Source organism: Ruditapes philippinarum, unplaced genomic scaffold, assembly GCF_026571515.1.
Source record: "Ruditapes philippinarum isolate M1 unplaced genomic scaffold, ASM2657151v2 ctg191_1_1_1_1, whole genome shotgun sequence".
Classification (NCBI taxonomy): Eukaryota; Metazoa; Mollusca; class Bivalvia; order Venerida; family Veneridae; genus Ruditapes; species Ruditapes philippinarum.
Genome location: NW_026865167.1, coordinates 93,843 through 118,194, shown reverse-complemented (window position 1 = coordinate 118,194; position 24,352 = coordinate 93,843). Strand labels below are relative to the sequence as shown.

The following is a 24,352-nucleotide window of genomic DNA, read 5'->3' as shown; positions in this document are numbered from 1 at the left end:
ACAGAAGCTATAGATTAGATAAAGCAAAAGAGATATTTTATTTGTGTATGATCTTCCCCTTACATACCATTACAATAGTATCCTGCCGTGCAGTTAGTGCAGTCTGATTCTTGTTGGTTCTGTTCATTGTTAGAGAATGTTCCTGCGGGACATTCCGTTGGTTGTTCACCTTCCAGACAATAATAACCCACCGGACATACCGTCTGCTGTGGTGTCGTACTTGTGTTGGTGCAGTAAAATCCGGCTGTACAGTTTCCTTTAATTTAATGTGAGAGTTGAAATATCCATTATGATAAATATTCAAAAATAATTTCATTTAAATAAAAGATAATTTGTCTTATATCTAAATAAAGATTCCTTTTAAATGAAGATATATTTTAATCAATTTATATTTAAAAGGACAAAATATGTATCTTGCTTTGAATCAAATAATAATCACTCACCCATTTATCAATATGAACATAATATTATAGGGGAAGGAAATAAACAGGCAACAAAAACAAAGTTAGTTTTCATGACATGTGGAAAAGTTTTAAAAAAAGTAGATTCTGAATATAGCCTTCAAGGTAAATACGTATTTGGTACAAATTACATTGTGAAAGTTGTTAACAATAAGGCAGTAACAAAGGTCTGTTTAATTTTTACCTGTGGGAAGAGCAAGACCAGGTGTCTCGCAGTATTTCCCGGGGTCACAATCAATCGGTTTGGTTGAACCCTCGGGACAGTAGTAACCCATCGGACAGATTCCACCTGTGGTCATGAGGAAACTTGTACACAGACAATCCCACTGTGGTGCACATGTATCATTGGAATACAAAGCTCTGTAAAACAAAACATGCAAATAAAGTATAACAATATGTTTGGGCATTCAACAACAATGTTCTGGACTTTGTGAGTATACAGCTTGAATATCAGATTTGAAATAACATATATCACAGGGTGACAAAATATGTGCATCCTCACCACGACTTAAGCCCTGAAAACACTCAAAATGCTATTCTGCATCTCTACTGACATGAGCTTCCAAGCCACTTACACATTTTCAAAAAAAAAAGTGAACAGTTTTATACTGAGTGTGACTCAGTCACAAAAGAAAATAGTTTTGTATCAACGTTTACAGAATTGACATGTTCAGATATACAAAAAAAAAATGTTGTTTCTTTTTTCATAGAAGGGTGACTAATGATTAAAGACTAAGCAGACATTAAGTGAACAGAAGTGAATTACAGTGTATGGCAGTTAAATCTATGATATAAACAAAGAGTTCATATTGAACATCTGCTAAACTAAGATCAAATATGCTTATTTTGATTATCATTAATTTTAATTTAGTTCTTAGAAATTCTGATTATTCTTACGTAGCATTTCCGCCAGTAGACACTGCATTGCCAGGGTCGTAGGGTCGAGCACTTGAAGCACCACCAGCACACCAGAATCCTTCCTGACAGAGACCATCTGGAACAATATTTCCTGTTCCTTCACAATAATACCCTGGTGGGCATTCAATACAATCTGTATCATTGGTCGAGCCTGCAAAACAGTTTTATCTTCAGATTATTTGCCATGACTCAAGGAGTTAAATGTAAAAGCCATTTTTGGAAAATCTTAAAATAAATGGTTAAAAGAGTAGTGAAATAAATGTCGATAAAATGTAAAGTTTAATAGCCTTATCAATTTAAAATTGGAAAAAGTTAGGGTGTGTGTTAGACATTTAACATACATACCTGTTACGTTGTTGTAAGTTCCAGCAGGACACGGGAACTCATTATCTGCTGTTGTACCAACTGGACAATAGTGACCAGACGGACATGTGACAGGTGTCACCGTAGCATTCACACAGTAATATCCCTGAGGACAGTCTAAACAACTGTCATAACCTTCTCCAGGTGAGTATTTTCCTGGTACACAAGGGCTGTAGAAGGCAGAGTTACTGGGACATTGAAATCCAGCTGGACAAATATCCCCAGTGCCAGTATTAACAATATTAGATGCCGGGACCTTCAAATTGACTCCTGTTGATTATATATAAAAAGCAATTAATCACCAAGGCACCTTATGTTATGATATATGAGTCGCATCACAACAAAACAACATAATGGGTTTGCGACCAGCATGGATCCAGACCATCCTGCGCATTCACGCAGTCTGATCAGGATCCATGCTGTTCGCTATCAGTATCTCTACTTGTAATAGGGTTGTTAAGCGAACAGCATGGATCCTAATCAGACTGCACGGATGCAGAGACTGGTCTTGATCCATGCTGGTTGCAAACGCATTACATTGGTTTTGTCATGACACGGCTCATATTTGCTTTTCTAATATGACATAAATGTTTTACTTTTGTAATCTAATGATTAATGAACACAGCATTTAAACTTTATCTACCCTGATATCTGACAACAGTAACAAATTTTGGTCATAATGTCTATTATGAAGTCAGAAATGATGTCATCTTATGCATGATGTCAATAACTCAATACATCATAGCACATTGTGTTTTCAAAAAAATGTTTTTGTGCATGAAAGAATCAAAATTAACAAGTAGTTTATCTGTTTATGTTATCTAAAATTTCATTGTCTTTTTCTTAGTTCTGATGTTTCTATATTTCACGACAATAATTATACAGTATGGGATAACTTTTTACTTAATTTAATTAATAACATAATTAACATCAAAAATTTAAAGAAATAAAAATATTTTAAGCTACAAACAAATAATAATTTAAAATCTTTGTCATAAATACATGTAAATGATAGCAAAAAATTAAAATCTACAATGATGACAATTATGAAAGTAGATATTTACCTTGTACACAATAATGGCCAGGATCACAGACACCTGTTGGTGACTGTAAACCTGTTGTTTCACAGTAGAAGCCAGAGGTACATTCTGTACAGTCTGTATAGTTAGCTAGACCAGTCGTTGCTCCATATGTACCTGATTTATATACCATATATACGTTAATATCATACCTGATTTATATACAATATAAACGTTAATATTGTCCCTGATTTATATACCATATATACGTTAATATTGTCCCTGATTTAGATACCATATATACGTTAATATTGTCCCTGATTTATATACCATATATACGTTAATATTGTCCCTGATTTAGATACCATATATACGTTAATATTGTCCCTGATTTATTTACCATATATACGTTAATATTGTCCCTGATTTATTATACCATATATACGTTAATATTGTCCCTGATTTATATACCATATATACATTAATATTGTACCTGATTTAGATACCATATATACGTTAATATTGTCCCTGATTTATTTACCATATATACGTTAATATTGTCCCTGATTTATATACCATATATACGTTAATATTGTCCCTGATTTATATACCATATATACGTTAATATTGTCCCTGATTTAGATACCATATATACGTTAATATTGTCCCTGATTTATTTACCATATATACGTTAATATTGTCCCTGATTTATATACCATATATACGTTAATATTGTCCCTGATTTATATACCATATATACGTTAATATTGTCCCTGATTTATATACCATATATACGTTAATATTGTCCCTGATTTATATACCATATATACATTAATATTGTACCTGATTTATATACAATATATACGTTAATATTGTACCTGATTTATATACAATATATACGCTAATATCGTACCTGATTTATATACAATATATACGTTAATATCCTACCTGATTTATATACAATATATACGTTAATATCTAATATTATTCTCATTCAATATTCAGTAGTTTCTGAAAACAATTCCAAAATAACGTTCTTTTCAATAGGTTAAATGACACTTTAAATAGAGGTGCATCCATCATCGATATATCTTGCTTTATATTATATCAAGGGTGATAGTCAAATTGTACAATAGTTTGAAATGATGATTTTTTAGATTTTTTATATTTGTTTTGTTTTATGTATTTTAATGTTATTAATCTATGCAGTAACTCAGCACATATGAACATAATGTACAATATCTCTAACTTCTTTTACCATTTTAATTCAATACTGAGATGAACATCATGTAATTTGGAAAAAAATGAAAGTATTATATGCTTTTTAATCAAAAAATAAAGAGAATAGGTCCTTACAAAATCTTTATTCATAACATAATGACATGACTATTTACCAGTTATTAAAAAGTGTGATGTCTTTCTTAATTTACAATGCTGTAAACATTTAAGCAACAAAATAAAAAATAAAGTTAAAAAAGTTCATAATACAACAGTATATCTTACCAACAGGACAAGGTTGAGTAGCTAGTCCAGTGCCTTCAGGACAGTACTGGCCTTGTGGACATGGATCAGCAACATCTCCTCCTGTACACTGCAAGCCCGCCGGGCAGATATGACATATTGCTTGACCAGTGGTGTTTGTGTATGTGCCTGGGTCACAGATTGTGTATGTGGATGAACCAAGTGGACAATAGTAGCCCACTGGACAAATATTTCCAGTTACATTGTCTGTGAAAAAAATGGGAAGATTAGTTGTTATCATTCATATTAATATCATTCCACAAATAGTGAAAAAAAATTACTTTAAGACTAAGAGAGAAAACTCTTAAATAATTAAACAACTTCATGGTATTTTTTTTTTTAATAAGTTTGTTTTGACAAATTTCTTCATTTTACAAAACATGTATTTAATAACTATTAACATATTACAGTGTAAGTATTTCAAATTAATTAAAATCAATTGTACTTTGTCTTAGTTCTGTCCATACTCAATATAAAGCAGGGTAACTTTTGAGTGAAAAATGAAACATAAATGCACTATACCAGTAGGATTGCTTTCAAATGCTGCACCAATACAGTAGTATCCTGGATCACAGTCATTTGTGATATTACTACTTCCTGTAGTGAGACAATACTTTCCACCAGGACAGTCAATACAATCTGATACAGCTTGTTTCCCTGTAATACAAAAATACCACTTTAACAATGTATACATGGAACTATGATAAAATAATTCCTTGTTTTATTTTATCACTTTAACAATGTATACATGGAACTATGATAAAATAATTCCTTGTTTTATTTTACCGCTTTAACAATGTATACATGGAACTATGATAAAATAATTCCTTGTTTTATTTTATCACTTTAACAATGTATACATGGAACTATGATAAAATAATTCCTTGTTTTATTTTACCGCTTTAACAATGTATACATGGAACTATGAATAAAATAATTCCTTGTTTTATTTTACCTGCTTTAACAATGTATACATGGAACTATGATAAAATAATTCTTTGTTTTATTTTACCGGCTTTAACAATGTATACATGGAACTATGATAAAATAATTTCTTGTTTTATTTTACCGGCTTTAACAATGTATACATGGAAACTATGATAAAATAATTCCTTGTTTTATTTTACCGCTTTAACAATGTATACATGGAACTATGATAAAATAATTTCTTGTTTTATTTTACCGCTTTAACAATGTATACATGGAACTATGATAAAATAATTCCTTGTTTTATTTTACCGCTTTAACAATGTATACATGGAACTATGATAAAATAATTTCTTGTTTTATTTTACCACTTTAACAATGTATACATGGAACTATGATAAAATAATTCCTTGTTTTATTTTACCACTTTAACAATGTATACATGGAACTATGATAAAATAATTCCTTGTTTTATTTTACCACTTTAACAAAGTATACATGGAACTATGATAAAATAAAATTCCTTGTTTTATTTTACCACTTTAACAATGTATACCTGGAACTATGATAAAATAATTTCTTGTTTTATTTTACCACTTTAACAATGTATACATGGAACTATGATAAAATAATTTCTTGTTTTATTTTACCACTTTAACAATGTATACATGGAACTATGATAAAATAATTCCTTGTTTTATTTTCTATAGGGACTCCCACTAAGGGTTTTTGACTTGACAGAACTGGAGACAATTTTTGGAAGTTTATGTTCCATTTGTCATAGGTCTAAACCAAAAACTTGTGTGCAAAATTTCAGATTATGCTGATTTATGTTAGAAATTAAACTTTTATGTTTTAGGCTTTTGGATATCGCACACTAGATTAACATTCAAGATCTTGCCCTAACACTAAAATATCTTACCTTTTAACAATACAGATTTTGATCTAATAGTCATTTAAAAAAAATAAGCTTGCCCTTATGCTGACAACTACACATAATTATGAACAACCATAAGCATTGAAAAATGTTTGTGATGAAAACATAGTGAAAATTATTCCTTATCATTTCTATTTCCTTATTTATTCTTTTACAAACCAGCATACATAAAAATATGTTATATAAGTTTGTTTTATTTGTTGTACAGATAATTTATGAATACCAATACCTATATCAGGATTGTAAGTTCCTTTAGGACACGGTGTTGGAGATTTAGCACCCTGTTCACAATAGTGACCGATGATGCATTCGTATCCATATGTCTGTCCTACAGGAGCGGGTTCTGTTGATCCGAGCTCGCAGTAATGTCCAGCAGTACAGTCAGCATGGGGCTCAATCAAACCAAGAGTTGGGCAGTATTTACCAGGATCACATGGTATACACTGACTTGCATTGGCCAGTCCGGTCAAGTTACTGTATGTTCCTATTGGGCAGTCAGTGGCTGTAAAAAAAAACAGAGAATAAACAAACATAAATAATGTTGTATAATTTTTCAGGAAAAAGGTGTTAAAATTTCAGATTCTTCTGAAAAAAAACTTCTTATTTGGACAAGTTATAGTTATTACAAGAATTTAAACTTTACTCTTAATCAGGTGGACCAACAGAAGCTGACAATTCTTAAGAAAATACATCTAATAACATGTATAATATTGGATTACTGAATTGTCAATATTCATTAGACAATTGTGAAGTCCACAATATCTTCATACATGTACGCTGATTCTGTGAATTTCTAATAAATTTACTAAAAGGAATCAAATAATGTAGTTAATTACAGTTTTATTAAGATTTTGATCAATTGTAAAACTATCTGTTTGAAATGCAATCTTTAGAAATGTTACTAGCTGTAACTGGAATGCTGTAACTGGAATGCTGATGATGATGGTTATAGAAACAAACTACTTTACTATAACGAATAAAATTCATGTTGATGGATAAAATAACTATACTTACGTATAAATGTTCCCTCCTCGCAATATTGGCCCTGTGGACAGATATCTCCTGTTACCCCATCTGTGGGTGTTGGGGTTGATGCCCCAGTGTTGCAGAAGTAACCCGGGGCGCACAAACCCTCGGGGGCTGTCAGACCATATGACTGGCAATAATACTGATTTGTACAGCCAAAACATTCATCTGAAAGTAAAAAATCATAACTTATACAGTGATTTCGATTAATTTCGTGGACATGAAATTTCATGGTTTTGTCATGAAGAACATTTCCGTGGGTGCTAAACTTTTTTCCCCTTAAGGTAAAATGTAAATAATGTGATGCAAAATAATCTTACATCTGACGAAATGAAATTTCCTTGCATCTTAAATTTGTTGATTTACCTATCCACAAAAATCACGAAAATTAGTGCCCCACAAATAATAATGATTTTGCAGTAATCTAATTCCTTTAGCACTCTTTTATAATCAAATTTTGTAAGTTAAAAATAAATGAAATCAACCAAAAACTACTTTCATGCATGTCACTTTATATATATGAATTTTAAACATAAGCAAAAACAAAATGGCCTTTAGTTTTTCTAATTCAGATAGTTGGATAAGTAAAGGTATCATTCATTTGAATATAGTATTTTTGAACTGGTTATATTTCAGTATAAGACATAATTAGTTTATAACATTGTAAAGTTAAGAAGTTGACTTACTGTCTGCCTCCAATTCAATATCATTACTGTAGGTTCCTGGCAAGCATGGGTAACTGTTTTTAGGTCCAGTTCCAAGTGGACAATAGTGACCAACTGGACATGATAATGGAAGGATAATTCCAGTATCGTTATTTCCTACACCCAGTTCATATGGGTCACAGTATTTTCTTGATGGACATGTTTTACAGGAAGATTGTCCAAGCTGATCTTGGTAAGTGCCGTTTTCACACATGAATGGTACTGCAGTACCTTCTGGACAGTACATTCCAAGTGGACATGGATATTCTACTGGATCCTGCACAGATTGGCCTCCTGGGCAATAATAACCTGCCAGGCATGGACCTGCAACGTCAATTAGTCCTGGTGACACACAGTAATACCCTGTAGAAATAATACAAATACATGTATATCATTATGGGTGATAATACGGAACAATTAAGGGGTTCTTTTGTTGACATAAAAGCATACTTAAAGCTGTGTCAGATGTGAGTGTATTGTGTTTTAATGAAAACCACATAAGCTGGTATACAGAGCACAATAAAACTCACAATAGTTAAACCAAACATGTTGTTTCTGCATTTGAGATGATATATATTCTGTAACAAATCTAACACCTTTCAAGTTTCATCACCAACAAGATACTTTGAAATCTTATTTTAATTCATTCAATAAGATAATTTACAATTATTGACCTACCTGCTGTACAGTTCTGGCAGTCTGACTCCTGTGTAAGTTGAGTGGAGTTGGAGTAGGTACCAGCAGGGCACGGCGTTGGTGAGGGTGAACCGGCAGGACAATAATGGCCGACAGTACAGATGGTTGCTGGAGGGTCAGGTTGTATGTCTCCGCCGGGACAGAAATAACCGGCATCACAGTTACCTGAAATACACAGACACAACAAAAATGAAACCTTTTTCTATATCTTTTATATTTTTATATTATTTATATATATAATACAGATACATTCTGGTCTTCAGATATTCATAGTCCTTCATTATCTGATGACTTATAAATCAATAAGTAGACCAGTTGAAGTAGTAAGGGTACAGTTAACACTCCTGAAAAAATGGGAAGGTCATAATTATGTTACAGAAGAGTTAGTGAATAGTTTACAAACCTGTAGGAGTGGAAAGTTCATATGTTTCGCAGTATTGACCGGGTGTACATTCTAGTGGCGCTCCAGATGCAAGAGGACAATAACTACCAGGCTGGCATCTTCCTCCTGTGAAATTCTGGTCTGTGCACTCACACAAATCAACTGTTGAATAATTGCCTGAATCATAAAGCAAACAATCATAAAGCAAACAATCATAAAGCAAACAGCCAACTTGATATTAAATTTCATTAACTTCTTTTGTTCCATATCATTTAATTTCTTTATGGGATATATTTGTCAGCTATCCTAATCAAGAAAGAGTTAAAATACAATTGGATTTTTATTTCAGTTAACACAGTCATCATCTTAACAATACACTTCATTAACTTTTCTTAACTTTACTAAAATGTTCAAAATCTCTACTTGATTATTCAACAAATACTGTATGATAAGTCAGAATATGATGATGCAATGACAAAATGTGCACTTGAAATTAGCAAAACATTAAAAAAAACACATTTTCTAACAAAAGCGACTTGGAAAATGAAACAGTATTTATAGATGTTTACCACTGGCTGTGGGACGTGGATCAGATGCTCCTCCTGTGCAGTAATATCCCGGGGCACAGTCTGCTGACACAGAATCCAGGGCGGCTCCATTACAATACTTTCCTGGGTCACACAGCTTACAGGCAGTTTCATTATTTGTGTTCATATCTGGGTTGTAAGTTCCTGATGGACATGGATACTGGTCAGTGTATTCAGTACCTTCAGGACAATAGTACCCTGACTGGCATGGAAATGGACTGTAGTCTGCAGTACCGGACTCACAGTAATAGCCACCAGGACATGGGTCACACATTGCTTGACCTGTCATAAAAATAAATACATGTATATTGTATCAAAAGAATTACTCTACATGTATAATTGTTAGAGGCATTGTATGAAAGTATTTCCTGTCAAATAATTGGTCCATCTGGGATACATTCGATGGGTTTCATTCTGTCCATAATAAAGTTGTTTTAAGTGGTAATTTTTCTGATTAATGAGCTACAAATGGATCATAGATAAAAAAAAAATCTCTTAAATCCTAAATGTTGGTGTGTACATTTGTCAGACCCTCAGTCATTTAATCAGTAAGTATGTAAGTAACAACTCCTTTGCCATTCTAAACCTAATATATTTATATTTCAGTAAAAAATAAATATTTTAATTAAGTACATACCTGCATTAATAGCATATGTTCCAGCAGGGCATGGGGTTTCTGTAGCTGAGTTTGTTGGACAATAGTTACCAGCTGAGCATTGACCTCCTGTTCCAGTGTGAGACCCACTAGTTAATGGTGTAGCTGTGTCAACCCCTACAGTACAGTAGTGACCTGCTGTGCATACACCATCTGGGGCAGCATTACCGGGAGTGGCACAGAAATATCCACCTGTGAAAATATTTCTTGATATAACCAGCCAGTTAACAATATATATGATTTTTCACAAGCCAGACTATGTTTATTTTTTAGCAATTGCTTGGATCTAAAAAGATATTTTTACTTAAAAGATTAGATTAAAAGCAAAATCATTTTAATGCTCAATGGTTTATAACAAAGGTGAAATATGTAAAAATTTGTTGTATTTATCATTCAATTTAACCATACCTGTACAGTCAGTGCACTGAGATTGCTCATATAATCCTGTAGCATTTCCAAATGTTCCTGCTGGACATAGTTGTACATCAGCCCCAGTTCCTGTTGGACAGTAGTTGCCCTAAAATTAAATAATATCACATTTTAATTGTAATATTCTAGTATAACTCAAATAACTACATTTCATACCACACCAGATGTAAATTATTTCCTTACTGCACCTTCATAAACCAATCACTTTTAATCTTCAACATAAGAATCAATAAAACAAAAAAGTACTTTGCCTGTTTTGTCTAAAATGAAGCTATCATCCCCACCCCAACCCACCATTCCCCCACTCTTCCTTGCATAGTTAATACTTTGAATAAGTTCCCAATTAAATACCATTAAACATAACTCTTTGGGGACCATTTTGATTGCCTCACTTTTGATAAACCCAATCAAGTTGAATTGTATGAATAAATTAACATATTTACCTGTGGACAGATGTCAGCTCTATCCCGGTTAACACAGTAAAAGCCTTCTGGGCATATCAGACAAGCAGATGCACCTGTAGTGTTCATGTATGTTCCATTAGAGCACGGGGTCGGGTCATCTGAACCAATCTCACAATAATGACCCTCGGGACAAATATCTCCAGTAATACCATCGGTAGGTGAGCTGTTGTTGGCACTCAGGGTACAATAATAACCTGCATTACATTGTCCAGTCGGGGAAACCAGTCCTAGAGTCTCACAATATGACCCTGTTTTAATATACACAAAATATGAGAAAATATTCATGTTCTTGTGCTGACATAAATGACAAATATCAGTGCTAAAAATTCACAAATGATTTTAAAATGTCAAGTGTCCATACAATAAATTGCACATTTTAATTTGAACTTATTTTTTCTTAATACCAGTCGAGCCATTTGACTTCACTTGACATATTTTGTTCTTAAAGCGACAGAGAACAGAAAATACATTCTAAAGTTTCATGGGACAGTACTGTACAATCAAACAACCTAAGCTGAAATATATCCAGTAAATAAAGATCCAGCAAACATAAATAAATATTTTTACAACTAAACTTATAAACCATATTGTAAAACACAACTTTCATAATTATATAGTGATATAAAAATTGTCCCTTAAAAACAGTGACATTATTTTACCTGGAGAGCAGGGTGTACAGTCTGCTATATCTCCTATACCAGTGGTGTTTAAGAAGGTTCCAGCTGGACATTGGTATGGTGTGGCAGTGCCATTCGGGCAGTAATGTCCTGCTGTGCATAAATCTCCATATGACTGTGCTACAGGGTTTGGTACTATTGAAGCTAACGAGCAGTAATGACCTGAAATATAAAGTGATTTATGTCAATGTAAACTTGCTTGTTCACTATAGTTTCATATATATCACTCTTTTTTTCAGACTATAAGATATATATCACTCTTTTTTTCAGATACAGACTATAAGATATATATCACCCTTTTTTCAGATTATAAGATATGTATCACTCTTTTTTTCCAGACTATAAGATATATATCACTCTTTTTTCCAGACTATAAGATATATATCACTCTTTTTTTTCCATACTATAAGATATATATATCACTCTTTTTCAGACTATAACATATATATCACTCTTTTTTCAGACTATAAGATATATATCACCCTTTCTTCAGACTATAAGATATGTATCACTCTTTTTTTTCCAGACTATAACATACATATCACTCTTCTTTTTTCAGACTATAACATATATATATCACTCTTTTTTCAGACTATGACATATATACCACTCTTGTTTCAGACTATAACATATATATATCACTCCTCTTTCAGACTATAACATATATATCACTCTTCTTTCAGACTATAACATATATATAGCACTCTTTTTTCAGACTATAACATATATATCACTCTTCTTTTTTCAGACTATAACATATTTATCACTTTTTTTTTCAGACTATTACATATATATCACTCTTCTTTCAGACTATAATATATATATATCACTCTTTTTTCAGACTATAACATATATATCACTCTTGTTTCAGACTATAACATATATATATATATATCACTCCTCTTTCAGACTATAACACATATATCACTCCTCTTTCAGACTATAACACATATATCACTCTTTTTTCAGACTATGACATATATATCACTCTTCTTTTTTCAGACTATAACATATATATCACTCTTTTTTCAGACTATGACATATAAATATCACTCTTCTTTTTTTCAGACTATAACAAATATATATATATATATATCACTCTTTTTTCAAACTATTAACATATTTATCACTCTTCTTTTTTCAGACTATTACATATATATCACTCTTCTTTTTTCAGACTATAACATATATATCACTCTTCTTTCAGACTATAACATATATATATATCACTCCTCTTTCAGACTATAACACATATATCACTCCTCTTTCAGACTATGACATATATATATATATCACTCCTCTTTCAGACTATAACACATATATATCACTCCTCTTTCAGACTATAACATATATATATATCACTCCTCTTTCAGACTATAACACATATATCACTCCTCTTTCAGACTATAACACATATATCACTCTTCTTTCAGACTATAACATATATATATCACTCCTCTTTCAGACTATAACACATATATATCACTCCTCTTTCAGACTATAACACATATATCACTCTTCTTTCAGACTATAACATATATATCACTCTTCTTTCAGACTATAACATATATATCACTCTTCTTTCAGACTATAACATATATATCACTCTTCTTTCAGACTATAACATATATATCACTCTTCTTTCAGACTATAACATATATATCACTCTTCTTTCAGTCTGTAACATATATATCACTCTTCTTTCAGACTATAACATATATATCAGTCCTGTTTCAGATATAACAAATAAGTTGCTTAAACAAGACTTGATAATACTGAGAACACGTAAAGATAAAGGACATACCTGCCCAGCAAGTTCCAGATTCAGAAGTTAGTCCAACACTTCCACAATAAAATCCTCCTGTACAATCAGTACATTCAGTATCAGCCTTCAGTCCAGTCACATTATTGAAAGTTCCCACTGGACATCCAGTTCCAGTTATGCTACCTTGAACACAGTATTTACCTACTGGACAAATATCACCAGTTGAACCATCAGAAGGTGTTGCATTGTAAGCTCCTAATGTGCAGTAATATCCAGCTTCACATAGGCCAGATGGTTGTGTGTTTCCTTGAAATGAAATAAAAAAATAAGTCAATATTCTGCTTAAACAACATCATGGTTTAATTTGTTGACAAAAGTGACCAGTAAAAACAATTTATGATATATGATATACAACAAATTGTAATGAGAGACCACCAATTGCACTAAAGACCTGTGATAAGTTCTCATTTCTAGTCAGTGTGTCATTTAAGTTAATGTTATAAATTACTGTATATAATATTTAATAGCCTTTGTTAAAAATAAAATCGCCATAGCAACCATCCTACCTTCACCAGCACAATATGATCCTGGTTCACATGGAGCACACTGGCTTGACTGCCACAGTCCTGTCACATTACTGTATGTGCCTTCAGGGCACAAATATTCTACACCATGTTTGGTGTTTAGAGGACAGTATGAACCCTCTGGACAGATTGTCGGTACATCTACACCTCGGTAACTTCGGTAAAGTCCAGAATAATTTCCACTTGTTGTTATATTATCTGCATCTAAGTCCATGTAATCACCTGTAAACAATATTGTAAATAAAATTAATGTTTACTTGTTTTTTTTTAGTAATTATGCACAGAATTGAAAGAGTTACGAGTACTGTTACAAGTAAAATTTGTCCTAATGCTTACTAAATAAATATCATTAACATATCATGATTTTTTTTAATTTCCCACCCTAGTAAGCTATAGGATCTCATTTTATAAAGATTCATAGAATATTAATAATAAAGTAAAATACAAAGAACCAAAGGACTGGTATAAATCTATAGATAAATTGTAAGGAACCAGTCTGGCTCTCATCTTACTCACCAAATGCTTTACAATATGAGCCTTCAGGACATGGATCACAGTCTCCTTGACCCCAATGAGGCTGGTAGTCCCCAGATGGGCAACCAGTTTGGTTGTGACTTCCTTCATAACAGAAATGTCCAGGTGAACATGCATATAAACTAGGTGTGGACGAATCTTGACCCCCTGGGCAGTAGTAACCGATGCTACAAAGGCCACTTGGTGTGGATAATCCGTAAGATTGACAATAAGATCCTGGTGTACATTCCTGACAATCAACTACACTCTGACCACCAGTTACATCTAAAATTGACACAACTCAACAGTCAAGCACAACATTTTCTGACAAATTATCTGACAAAACCAAATTATAAAAAAAAATCACCAACAAAAACCCAAATACATTCCAGTTATAAGGTCTCAAACTTAAGACTCCTGACACATCAACTTTAGCACTTTATCATCTTAAAATAGTCAGTTTTAATGAGAAATAAATTTATCAGTAAGTAAAAACAAAGAAATCAATGGAAAACACTATTTCCTATAAAATACAATTAATTACAAAATGAATAGATAAAAGTTTTAAAAGATTTAAAAAAAGGAACATACTATTGAATGTTCCTGGTGAACACAGTATTTCTGTAGGTGTTCCCTCTGGGCAATAATGACCTACACTGCAAGGTGTTGGGTTTGGCACAATGTCACCTCCACTACAGTAAGATCCAGCTGAACAGTTTCCTGTTGGCCATGCTAGATTGTCTGTACCACAATACTGGCCTGCTGGGCATGGGATCTGAGCTGATGATCCAGTGGGACAATAGTTGCCTGAAGGACATGAGTTACAAGCATGTTATACATGTACATTGTATGAAAGCAGCTGAACAACTTGCTAACAATTCAATCATTTTAATTACATGTATTTGGTTATGAAATAACACAATCTTATGTTGTCAGTTTAGTCCAGTAATGGGTTAAGTCCTTCTGAATTTAATAGGAGTTAACCAGTTATTGCTCTAAGATGACAATGTATTGTACAATAAGGGTCCTTAAAAAGATCTACAAAAATGAATAAAAGTTATTATTATATACCTATAAATTTTCTCCCTAAAATACACGCAAATATTGAAGCGCAAATACACTTCAACGGATAGAAATTTCCGTATTATGTTAGTGACAAATACGGTACCATATATGGAAGTGCCAGACTATTTTTGACGTTGGTTCCGATCTTAGCTTTGTATAACGTTGCTTTTGGAAACGGAAACCAAAATTATTAAAGGCGTGGCCGTTTGCAAGAATTACGTATTCATCCGTCAGTCAAAAATTTATTTCTTGACAACTACATTTCATTTTCTGAATAAAACGAAAAGGTATATAATAAAAGGAAAATTTTGTTCTAGTAGCTTTCTGAGACTATGTATTTTTCTACTCGCAACGTTGGAAAATTGATATCTCGCTCGACCTTCGGTCTCGTGAGATATCAATTTTCCACCAATGCTCATAGAAAAATACAAAGCCTCAGAAAGCTACTACAACATAATATTCAGTATATATTATACTTTAATTACTAACGTATTTAACTTCCATAATAAACTTCCAACAAAATTTTAACATTAATTTTTACCATCATGGTCAAAATTTTCGAGGTAATAGCAGAAATAAAAACTTTGTAAACTAACTTTTCCCTATCTAATAATAAAAGGAAACAGTTTGTATTATTTATACAAGCTTTGATGGAAGCATTGGCAAAGATCTGTGATGCTCTAGTTTAATTACTTACCAGCAACACAAGGTCCCCCTGTAAAGTTAGTGAGATAAGTGGGACACGACATGTTTACAGTAAAACTTGGAACAGAGGAGTTGTACTCAATGGGATTTGAACTAAATGCTCCACCAGCACAATACCAGCCGGCTGTGCAATCATCTACAGGCTCTGACAACCCATCAAGGTCACAGTATTTCCCAGCTGAAAGAAAACCAAAGTTATTCCTGAAGATTCACAATCATGTAAACAGCAGAATTATATTCAAATTTTATCTAGTTCTCTAACATGTTTCAAATTGCGGCAATTAAAAAAATAAATTCTGTCAATAATTTCAGTCAGATTTGTACATGTACATCAAATTCAGCAGCACAATAAAATAGAGGGAAAAAAGAATCCCCTAAAGAAGGTCTAAAATGGCAACAATGAGTTTCTATGATTGAGCCTGTTTTTAGATGGTATTAGAAAGTGCAAATAGTAATAAAATCAAACTCAAATTTTTCTCATTAACATTTTAATAAACTATAAATGTGTCCATAGGACACGGGTGCCCCCACCACGCCACTGTTCTGTCAATCTTTTTATTAAGTCAAGGGAAATAACTCTACAAATATTTGATAAATCCACAAGCGAAACCCCAGGTGCAAATCCAAAATATGCTGAGCAACCTGCCCATAAGGTTTAATGACTATGTCAAATCCAAGTTGAAAATTGCAAACATTTTCTAAGTGAAAGGCAATAACTCTAAAAATACTAAATAAATCCAGACGAAAATACCTGGTGCACAACTGCACATGCTGATCAATATTTCTGTAAAGTTACATGACTCTAGGTCAAATCCTTTTTGAGTTACGTGCGACACATGTTGAAAATTGCAAAATTTTACTATGTCAAGGGCAATAACTCTGAAAATACTAAAAATATCCACACGAAAATACCCAGGTGCACAACTACATATGCTGATCAACATTCCTGTAAAGTTTCATGACTCTAGGTAAAATTCTTTTCGAGTTACGTGCGACACAAGTTGAAAATTGCAAAATTTTACTAAGTCAAGGGCAATTACTCTGAAAATACTAAAAATATCCAGACTAAAATACCCAGGTGCACAACTACACATGCTGATCAACATTCCTGTAAAGTTTCATGACTCTAGGTCAAATATTTTTTGAGTTACATGCGACACAAGTTGAAAATTGCAAAATTTTACTAAGTCAAGGGCAATAACTCTGAAAATACTAAAAATATCCAGATGAAAATACCCAGGTGCACAACTACACATGCTGATCAACATTCCTGTAAAGTTTCATAACTCTAGGTCAAATACTTTTTGAGTTACATGCGACACAAAAGTGAACGGACGGACGGACGGCCATCCGGCCCAAATGGAATAAAGGCTATTTCTTTTGTTATTTTCTATTGTTTAATAGAGGGCCAATGGCCCCTTACTCTATTGTTACGGAATGAACTCTATTGTTCTCTTTTGTTCTGTTTACAGTTAGATGGCCCCCTATCCCTTTTCGGTAGTGCGGAAGGACGGACGGACGGAAGGACGGACGGATGTACGTTCCTACTGAGTTGACATTATGGGGTTTTTTCTTTGATCTCCTTTGATCTCTTAAAACCCCATAAGCAACGTATTTGCACCCCATAAGCAACCTTTTTCCTCACAAGTACCGTCTATACGGATTGAACATGGATATTCACCCCACATCGTCATTTCAGTGAGCTCGGACAGACGGACGGACAAGGGTAAATCTAAATGCCCGCCACTAACGTGGGGGCACAAAAATAACTTCAGTAGGTTAAGCTTAACTTTGTGACTACTTTATGTATGTCCTATTTCAACATTCTAATAATTTAATAATAATTCCAGACATGAGCATAAAGTACTTATACAAAATAAGACAATTTGCTTACTTCATGCACTAAAATACAGCTATTTTTGCCGGTTCATTGTTATTTTCAACATACAGAAAGAATTACGCATACCTGTACATGAGCGGCAGTCAAATATGTCATCTGCTCCAGTGACATTGTTGTAGGTTCCTGCAGGACATAGGTATTGGGTACTGTACTCTGTCTCCAGGGGGCAGTAAGATCCTACAATTATACATGTCATATCTTAAACACTTACCCCCTGCTAAATATCATAAATGGATTTGTCCATTCTTCAATCTAGACAAAACTATTTATCATTTTTAGGTAAAATATCAAAAGAACTACTGACTGAATAGTGAACAGTGCAGACCATGATCTTCACTGGTCACAAGGCTAAGAGTTAAAACTGCATTATTTCACAGAACTTAAATACAATCATCAGATTTATGTATGATATTATTGAAAGTTGTCATTACTTTTTAAATTTACAAATTAAATCATTCTGATGACATATTGTTAGCTTTGAATACTTCATTTTTCAAATTTTATTTTACTTTTATGGAACAGAAAGTAAATTGCATATTTTGCCTGTAGGTCAGTTTATCAACATCAGTCAGGATGTAGAATGTATTTTTTCTTACATAGAATATGTCAAATAAAATTATGTAAGGACAATACAGTAAGATGTATATTTTACCTTTTGGACAAGGTGTACTAGTGTAGTTATCTGAACTTGCCACACAGTAGTAGCCCGCAGGACATGACTTGCACAAGCTCAATCTCATTTCATCACCATATCTTCCAGCAGGACACGGTTTTGGATTTGTTGTACCAATCGGACAATAATGACCAATAGGACATGGCCCTGTAATAACAATACCAATTATGTATCATAGAAAATAATATACATCTGGCAATAAATCCTTTTTTTCTATTAAAATTTCATAATAAGAAAAAAAAAGATTTTTTTTTCTTTTGTCAATTTCATTCCAGTACTTCCTGTAATTAAGAACAATAGAAGCCAGTACCCAGGTGTTTTTTAGTTCTATTTATGAAAATAACAAAGAATTTCAAAAACTGATGAATTGCAATATTAAAAGGACCAGAAACAATTAATATGATTGCATTATGTTATGGTATTGCAAAACATTCATTAACTTCCCCTCCCCCATTTAAAAACCTGGACGACAATAAAACACTGATATATACCTCCAGTTCCAGTATTGTTATTTTCCGGAGCTATTGTGTCTACACCTAGTTCACAGAAGTATCCTGCAGCACATTCACCGGTTGGCGCTGGGAGACCGGGAGTAGCGCAGTAACTTCCTCCGATACATTGCTGACATTCGGATTCCATCTCTAACATGGTGACATTATTGAATGTTCCAGCAGGACAAAGAGAGTAGTTGTATCCGTTCGCACCAGGACAGAATGCACCAGTCGGACATTCATCCATACGGTCCTGATTAACACAGTAATATCTCGGCAAGCAGACGTCACAACTGTCGGCTCCAGTAACGTTCATGAACGTACCTGTTATTAGAGTTATCAACCTTGTGTCATAGTTCAACTTGACAGTAAAATAAAAAAAGTAGACAAGTACATTTTGAAATTTATTCTAACGTTACAACTTGGATTTTCTTAACAAGTTATGAAATTATATCAGAACTGGAGGTCCTCTAAATCACATTTCAAATAGTTAAAAAAAAATGAATTGTAATGAATCTGAATAAGTTATGGATTTATATTTTCTTGAAATAATGTTTCTTAATTAACTTCAGTTTGATAAAGATAAATGTGTATTCATACATGTGATTACTCCCACTTTTAGCGAGAGACTCCCACTTTCTGCAGCCATATTTTCAAAGATTTTTCTTAAAATAAGGGGTATTTTCACAAATTAACAGAATCTCCCTATTTTTGATGTCAGAACTTCCTTCTTTGTTTATTGCAAATTCTAAAATTTTCCTCTTTTTGAAGAAAAATCTCCCACTTGATCATCAAAAAAAAGTTCACATGTATGTGTATTAGTTATTTAAGGCTACAGCATTGATTTTTTGTTTAACAGTGATTGCCCATGAATTTGTGGGACAGCCCTCATAATATACTTCTGATATAAATTATTTATTCATGAGTCATGATATGATTAATAATTTGATAAGACAAAAATAACTGTAACAATATTTACCATCTTCACATGGTCTTGGTGCGGTACTTCCGGTTGGACAATAATGGCCAGCTGGACATATATCTCCGGTTAATCCATCTGTTGGTGTACTTGTGTTAGCCTGTGCCGTACAGTAGTAACCAGACGAACATGCACCTGTTTTATCAAATATCATATCATAATATATTCCAAACAAGATGTCACTCTCTTATCAGGAAAAAAAAGCACAGAAAGGATTTCTATAAATTTAAGGTAATAAAAATAGAAAATGAATTAACAAGCTAAGAAATCAATGCCTTAAAGAAATCTACAAAGTTGACACTATTTATTCAATCATAGTTTGACAACATACATGTATGAAATTGTCCACTACATAATCATGTGATAGTATTTTAGCACTGGTGACTGTTATTTTTTAGAGCCTTCATACATACTTTTTCTATCAATCATTGACATATTAAAGAAATAAAATATTAAGGTCAGATTTAAGTTTTAAAACTGTATAACGGCTTTATTTGCAATAAAGGGAAGAAGTTTTTTTCCAGAAAAAATCCCCAAACCAAAAACAGCTCATTATTCAACATTATGATTTAAAAAATATCAATTCTATGGGAAGTTTGAAATCAATTTCAACAAAAGTAACCGTGAATGATTGTGCAACTCGCCAATACCAGAAGTGTACAGTCAGACAAGCCTGCATTCCTGTTTAAATGGCCGGGATTTATTTACTATCATTTCTGACAGTGAAATCACTTCTATTATCACTGGATAAATTCAACAGTCACAACAACAATCTTATCTTAATAGAAGCCTTTTATTATAGGCCTACTGCACATTAAATTGTAATTGGATAATCATGATGTTATATATAAAATTGTAATATCAATTTTCATTGGATAATCGTGATGTTATATATTCCATAATACACAGCTGCTAAGAACATATATTCCTGATATGTGAGAGGTTATTATGAACATGTATTACCTCCGGTTATATAAGCTTATAACCATTTATCATGGGCCATATAACCTGTTAAAAATCTTTGTTAAGATATAAATTATATGAAAAAGCATATGATAGAATTTTGGTTATATGAAATATTATATACAACAAAGAATAAACAACATGCAAGGGAAATAATTCATGCTTTAACTGTTAAAAGGGAAAATATAAGTAGAGCCATGCTTTAAAGATATGTTTGAATAAATATAAATTATAAAAAGTTCATGCAAAATAACAAAAAAATGCAAGAAGGAAACAAAAAAAGTATATAAAACCTACTAACTGAAAAATTATGAATAATTCACTTGCATCATACTCATATAAAGAACGTGAAGAAAGGTTGGTTTACGCAGCATATTACAATAAAAGTTTCCCATGTTTTTTTTTATATTTTTTTAAAAAAGTAATTTTTAACCATAAACTATAAAATAAAACAAGAATTCAAGCATCTCCTCATGCATTGCATTGCTAATGACTAAATTGAACAATTACAATTTTTGCTCTAGACATTTATTCTATGCGACAACATTAATTTATAACGAGGAAGAGCACGATGCTCTCGTGCAAACATTTCTTACAATCACTGTGCAGGTCACTCAAATCACACGCTTTAACAAAAAAAACATAGTCTGTGATCAAAATTCCTCAAAGAACATGTAGTAGATGTTGTGATGTGATCATTCAGAGAGAATAATTCTATGCATTCCATAGTCCTTTAAACAAAGTTCATGTATTTAAAACAAAGTCCAAACATTTGCGATCTCAAAATTGATAGCTTTTGGTTTAATTCATTTTTTTATGAGTGAAAACAAATCAAATGACCAAGTAGATCTTTATTTATAGAAATGGTTTCATGTAAATAAGTTTACATCAAGACAATATGTTTTGTAACCAAAAGCAAACAAAATGATTCCCAAAATGATGTCAATACACATGTGAATTCCATGCAATTTTTGTTAATTTTCCCGAGTATTATGGTGGGTGGGGTATTAAATAAATTCATAATCATATGTTTTATTCTGTATCAAATATTAATTACCAACATCTCCAGGTCCTGAAAGTTTTCAAATTTCATTTTCAGTAAATTTTGAAGTGATAAGAACAATGCAGAATGTCAAAAAGGAAAAAAATTACACCTGCATTTGTAGATATACAAATGGCAATAAATTATAGTTTTCCATACAAGCTGAAAAACAAGATTTCAATTACATAAACAAGTAATTATAAAAAAGAACACACACACACAACACTTCTAAATAACTATTGGTTACAGACATGTTATTTTCTCCAATTGTATTGCTTAAAAATCTTGCTATAATTGACTACATTTTAAGAGACATTGAAATAATGCTAATTTCAATCATATCAAAGTGTATTAATAGTTAATTTTTCTATTCTATTTCTTACACCTTAAGGAAAAGTATGGTTTGTACCTTTATGTTTGAGCAGTAATATTTACCTGTATAATTGCTAAGACCGGCAGATCCACAATACCTTCCAGCTGGACAGTTTGTACAGTCACTAGCTGTCATGCCTCCTGTAGTTGAAAGGTAGGTTCCTGCTGGACATGGCACCGGAGTTCCGGTACCCGACGGACAGTAATGGCCATCTGGACATATATCTCCATATAATTCACTTGTTGGGTTTTGAAGTATAGCGCTACTGTTGCAATAGTGACCAGCATCACAAGGACCTGATGGCTCAGTCAGTCCTATAATTGTAATGTATATATAATATCACAGATAACAAGAGCATATTAAGAAGTAAGTATAGTTGAAACTTTCAATGATATATTTAATATGAAATGATAGTAGCCAATGAGATTGCTTATAAAGATACTTTATGAAGATACTGTTTTAAATTCAGCACTAAAATGGTTTCAATATCATTATATATATATATATATATATATATATATATATATATATATATATATATATATATTCACACATATCTTCACTTACGGGGCCTATTTATAAGACCGAGTTGAGTGGCATTATTTCATGCAGTCAGTTTTTATATATGCCACTATGTAGGCATATAATGACATTTCCAAACAACAGAACTAAGGGGTACTAAGTTATATATATCAACTATATATTTAATTTTACCATAGGTGAAAACATATTGACCAATAACATAAAACCCCATTAAAAATATATACATTTGTGGGACATATATCATTTACTACTAAAACCGGCCTACGGGCACTATGTTAGAAGGGTAGCCTACGCCCCCATACATTGTTTTAAACATGCCAGAGTTGCGAGGCCTTATGTATGCCCCACATTAAATATACACCCCACAAGTATGGTCTCAAATAGACCGATGCCCCGTAAATGGAGGAATGTGTTTGTATATATATATATATATATATATATATATATATATATAACATATTTTTATGAGGAGTCGAGTTATGCTTGCCAGTTGGATAAGGTCTAATTCATAATGTCATGGTGTCATAATTATATCATACAAAGTAAGAATACAGACTAAACATTGTTACCTGTTGATGAACAATAGTAGCCAGCAGTACAAGGTGTACAGTCCGATTCTGCCTGAAGTCCTGTACTATTTGAGAAAGTCCCGGCTGGACAAAATGTTTCTATAGTTGAGCCCTGAGGACAGTAGGAACCAGCAGGGCAAATGTATCCATTGATGCCATTGGTCGGTGTAGCCGTGTCAGATCCAGCCAGACAAACATATCCCATTGTACACAGACCAGTTGGGTTTGATAAACCTGTGAGTAAATTAATTAAAATTTTACATAAATTAAATGTGTTAGAATTTACATATAAAATTTCTCAGCCAATAGAAATTTTATGACTATGCAAGAAAATAAATAAAAACAACAGCAAAAGCATAAATTATAAGATGTAATCTGATATCTCACAGATGTTAATCCTGATATCTTCAGTCAAAACTCC

At 32.5% G+C, this 24,352-nt stretch overlaps 1 protein-coding gene across 1 annotated transcript in view; it reads right to left on the bottom strand.

Moving 5' to 3' along the window:
- The window catches only part of LOC132728082 (uncharacterized), a 146,952-nt gene that overhangs the window by 28,765 nt on the left and 93,835 nt on the right, over nucleotides 1–24,352 (bottom strand). The window contains exons 46-73 of the mRNA XM_060713690.1: nucleotides 23,932–24,165; nucleotides 22,882–23,133; nucleotides 20,442–20,576; nucleotides 19,463–19,786; nucleotides 18,951–19,118; nucleotides 18,365–18,475; nucleotides 16,391–16,576; nucleotides 15,220–15,435; nucleotides 14,632–14,913; nucleotides 14,098–14,337; nucleotides 13,571–13,837; nucleotides 11,749–11,928; nucleotides 11,069–11,337; nucleotides 10,605–10,713; nucleotides 10,179–10,388; nucleotides 9,524–9,823; nucleotides 8,976–9,131; nucleotides 8,555–8,737; nucleotides 7,859–8,239; nucleotides 7,161–7,340; nucleotides 6,376–6,648; nucleotides 4,805–4,939; nucleotides 4,265–4,489; nucleotides 2,807–2,938; nucleotides 1,725–2,012; nucleotides 1,359–1,530; nucleotides 646–821; nucleotides 68–256 (exon numbers count right to left, since the gene is read on the bottom strand). Coding sequence (XP_060569673.1) covers nucleotides 68–256; nucleotides 646–821; nucleotides 1,359–1,530; nucleotides 1,725–2,012; nucleotides 2,807–2,938; nucleotides 4,265–4,489; nucleotides 4,805–4,939; nucleotides 6,376–6,648; nucleotides 7,161–7,340; nucleotides 7,859–8,239; nucleotides 8,555–8,737; nucleotides 8,976–9,131; nucleotides 9,524–9,823; nucleotides 10,179–10,388; nucleotides 10,605–10,713; nucleotides 11,069–11,337; nucleotides 11,749–11,928; nucleotides 13,571–13,837; nucleotides 14,098–14,337; nucleotides 14,632–14,913; nucleotides 15,220–15,435; nucleotides 16,391–16,576; nucleotides 18,365–18,475; nucleotides 18,951–19,118; nucleotides 19,463–19,786; nucleotides 20,442–20,576; nucleotides 22,882–23,133; nucleotides 23,932–24,165 — 5,973 coding nt within the window. The remainder of the gene's footprint in view (nucleotides 1–67; nucleotides 257–645; nucleotides 822–1,358; nucleotides 1,531–1,724; nucleotides 2,013–2,806; nucleotides 2,939–4,264; nucleotides 4,490–4,804; nucleotides 4,940–6,375; nucleotides 6,649–7,160; nucleotides 7,341–7,858; nucleotides 8,240–8,554; nucleotides 8,738–8,975; nucleotides 9,132–9,523; nucleotides 9,824–10,178; nucleotides 10,389–10,604; nucleotides 10,714–11,068; nucleotides 11,338–11,748; nucleotides 11,929–13,570; nucleotides 13,838–14,097; nucleotides 14,338–14,631; nucleotides 14,914–15,219; nucleotides 15,436–16,390; nucleotides 16,577–18,364; nucleotides 18,476–18,950; nucleotides 19,119–19,462; nucleotides 19,787–20,441; nucleotides 20,577–22,881; nucleotides 23,134–23,931; nucleotides 24,166–24,352) is intronic.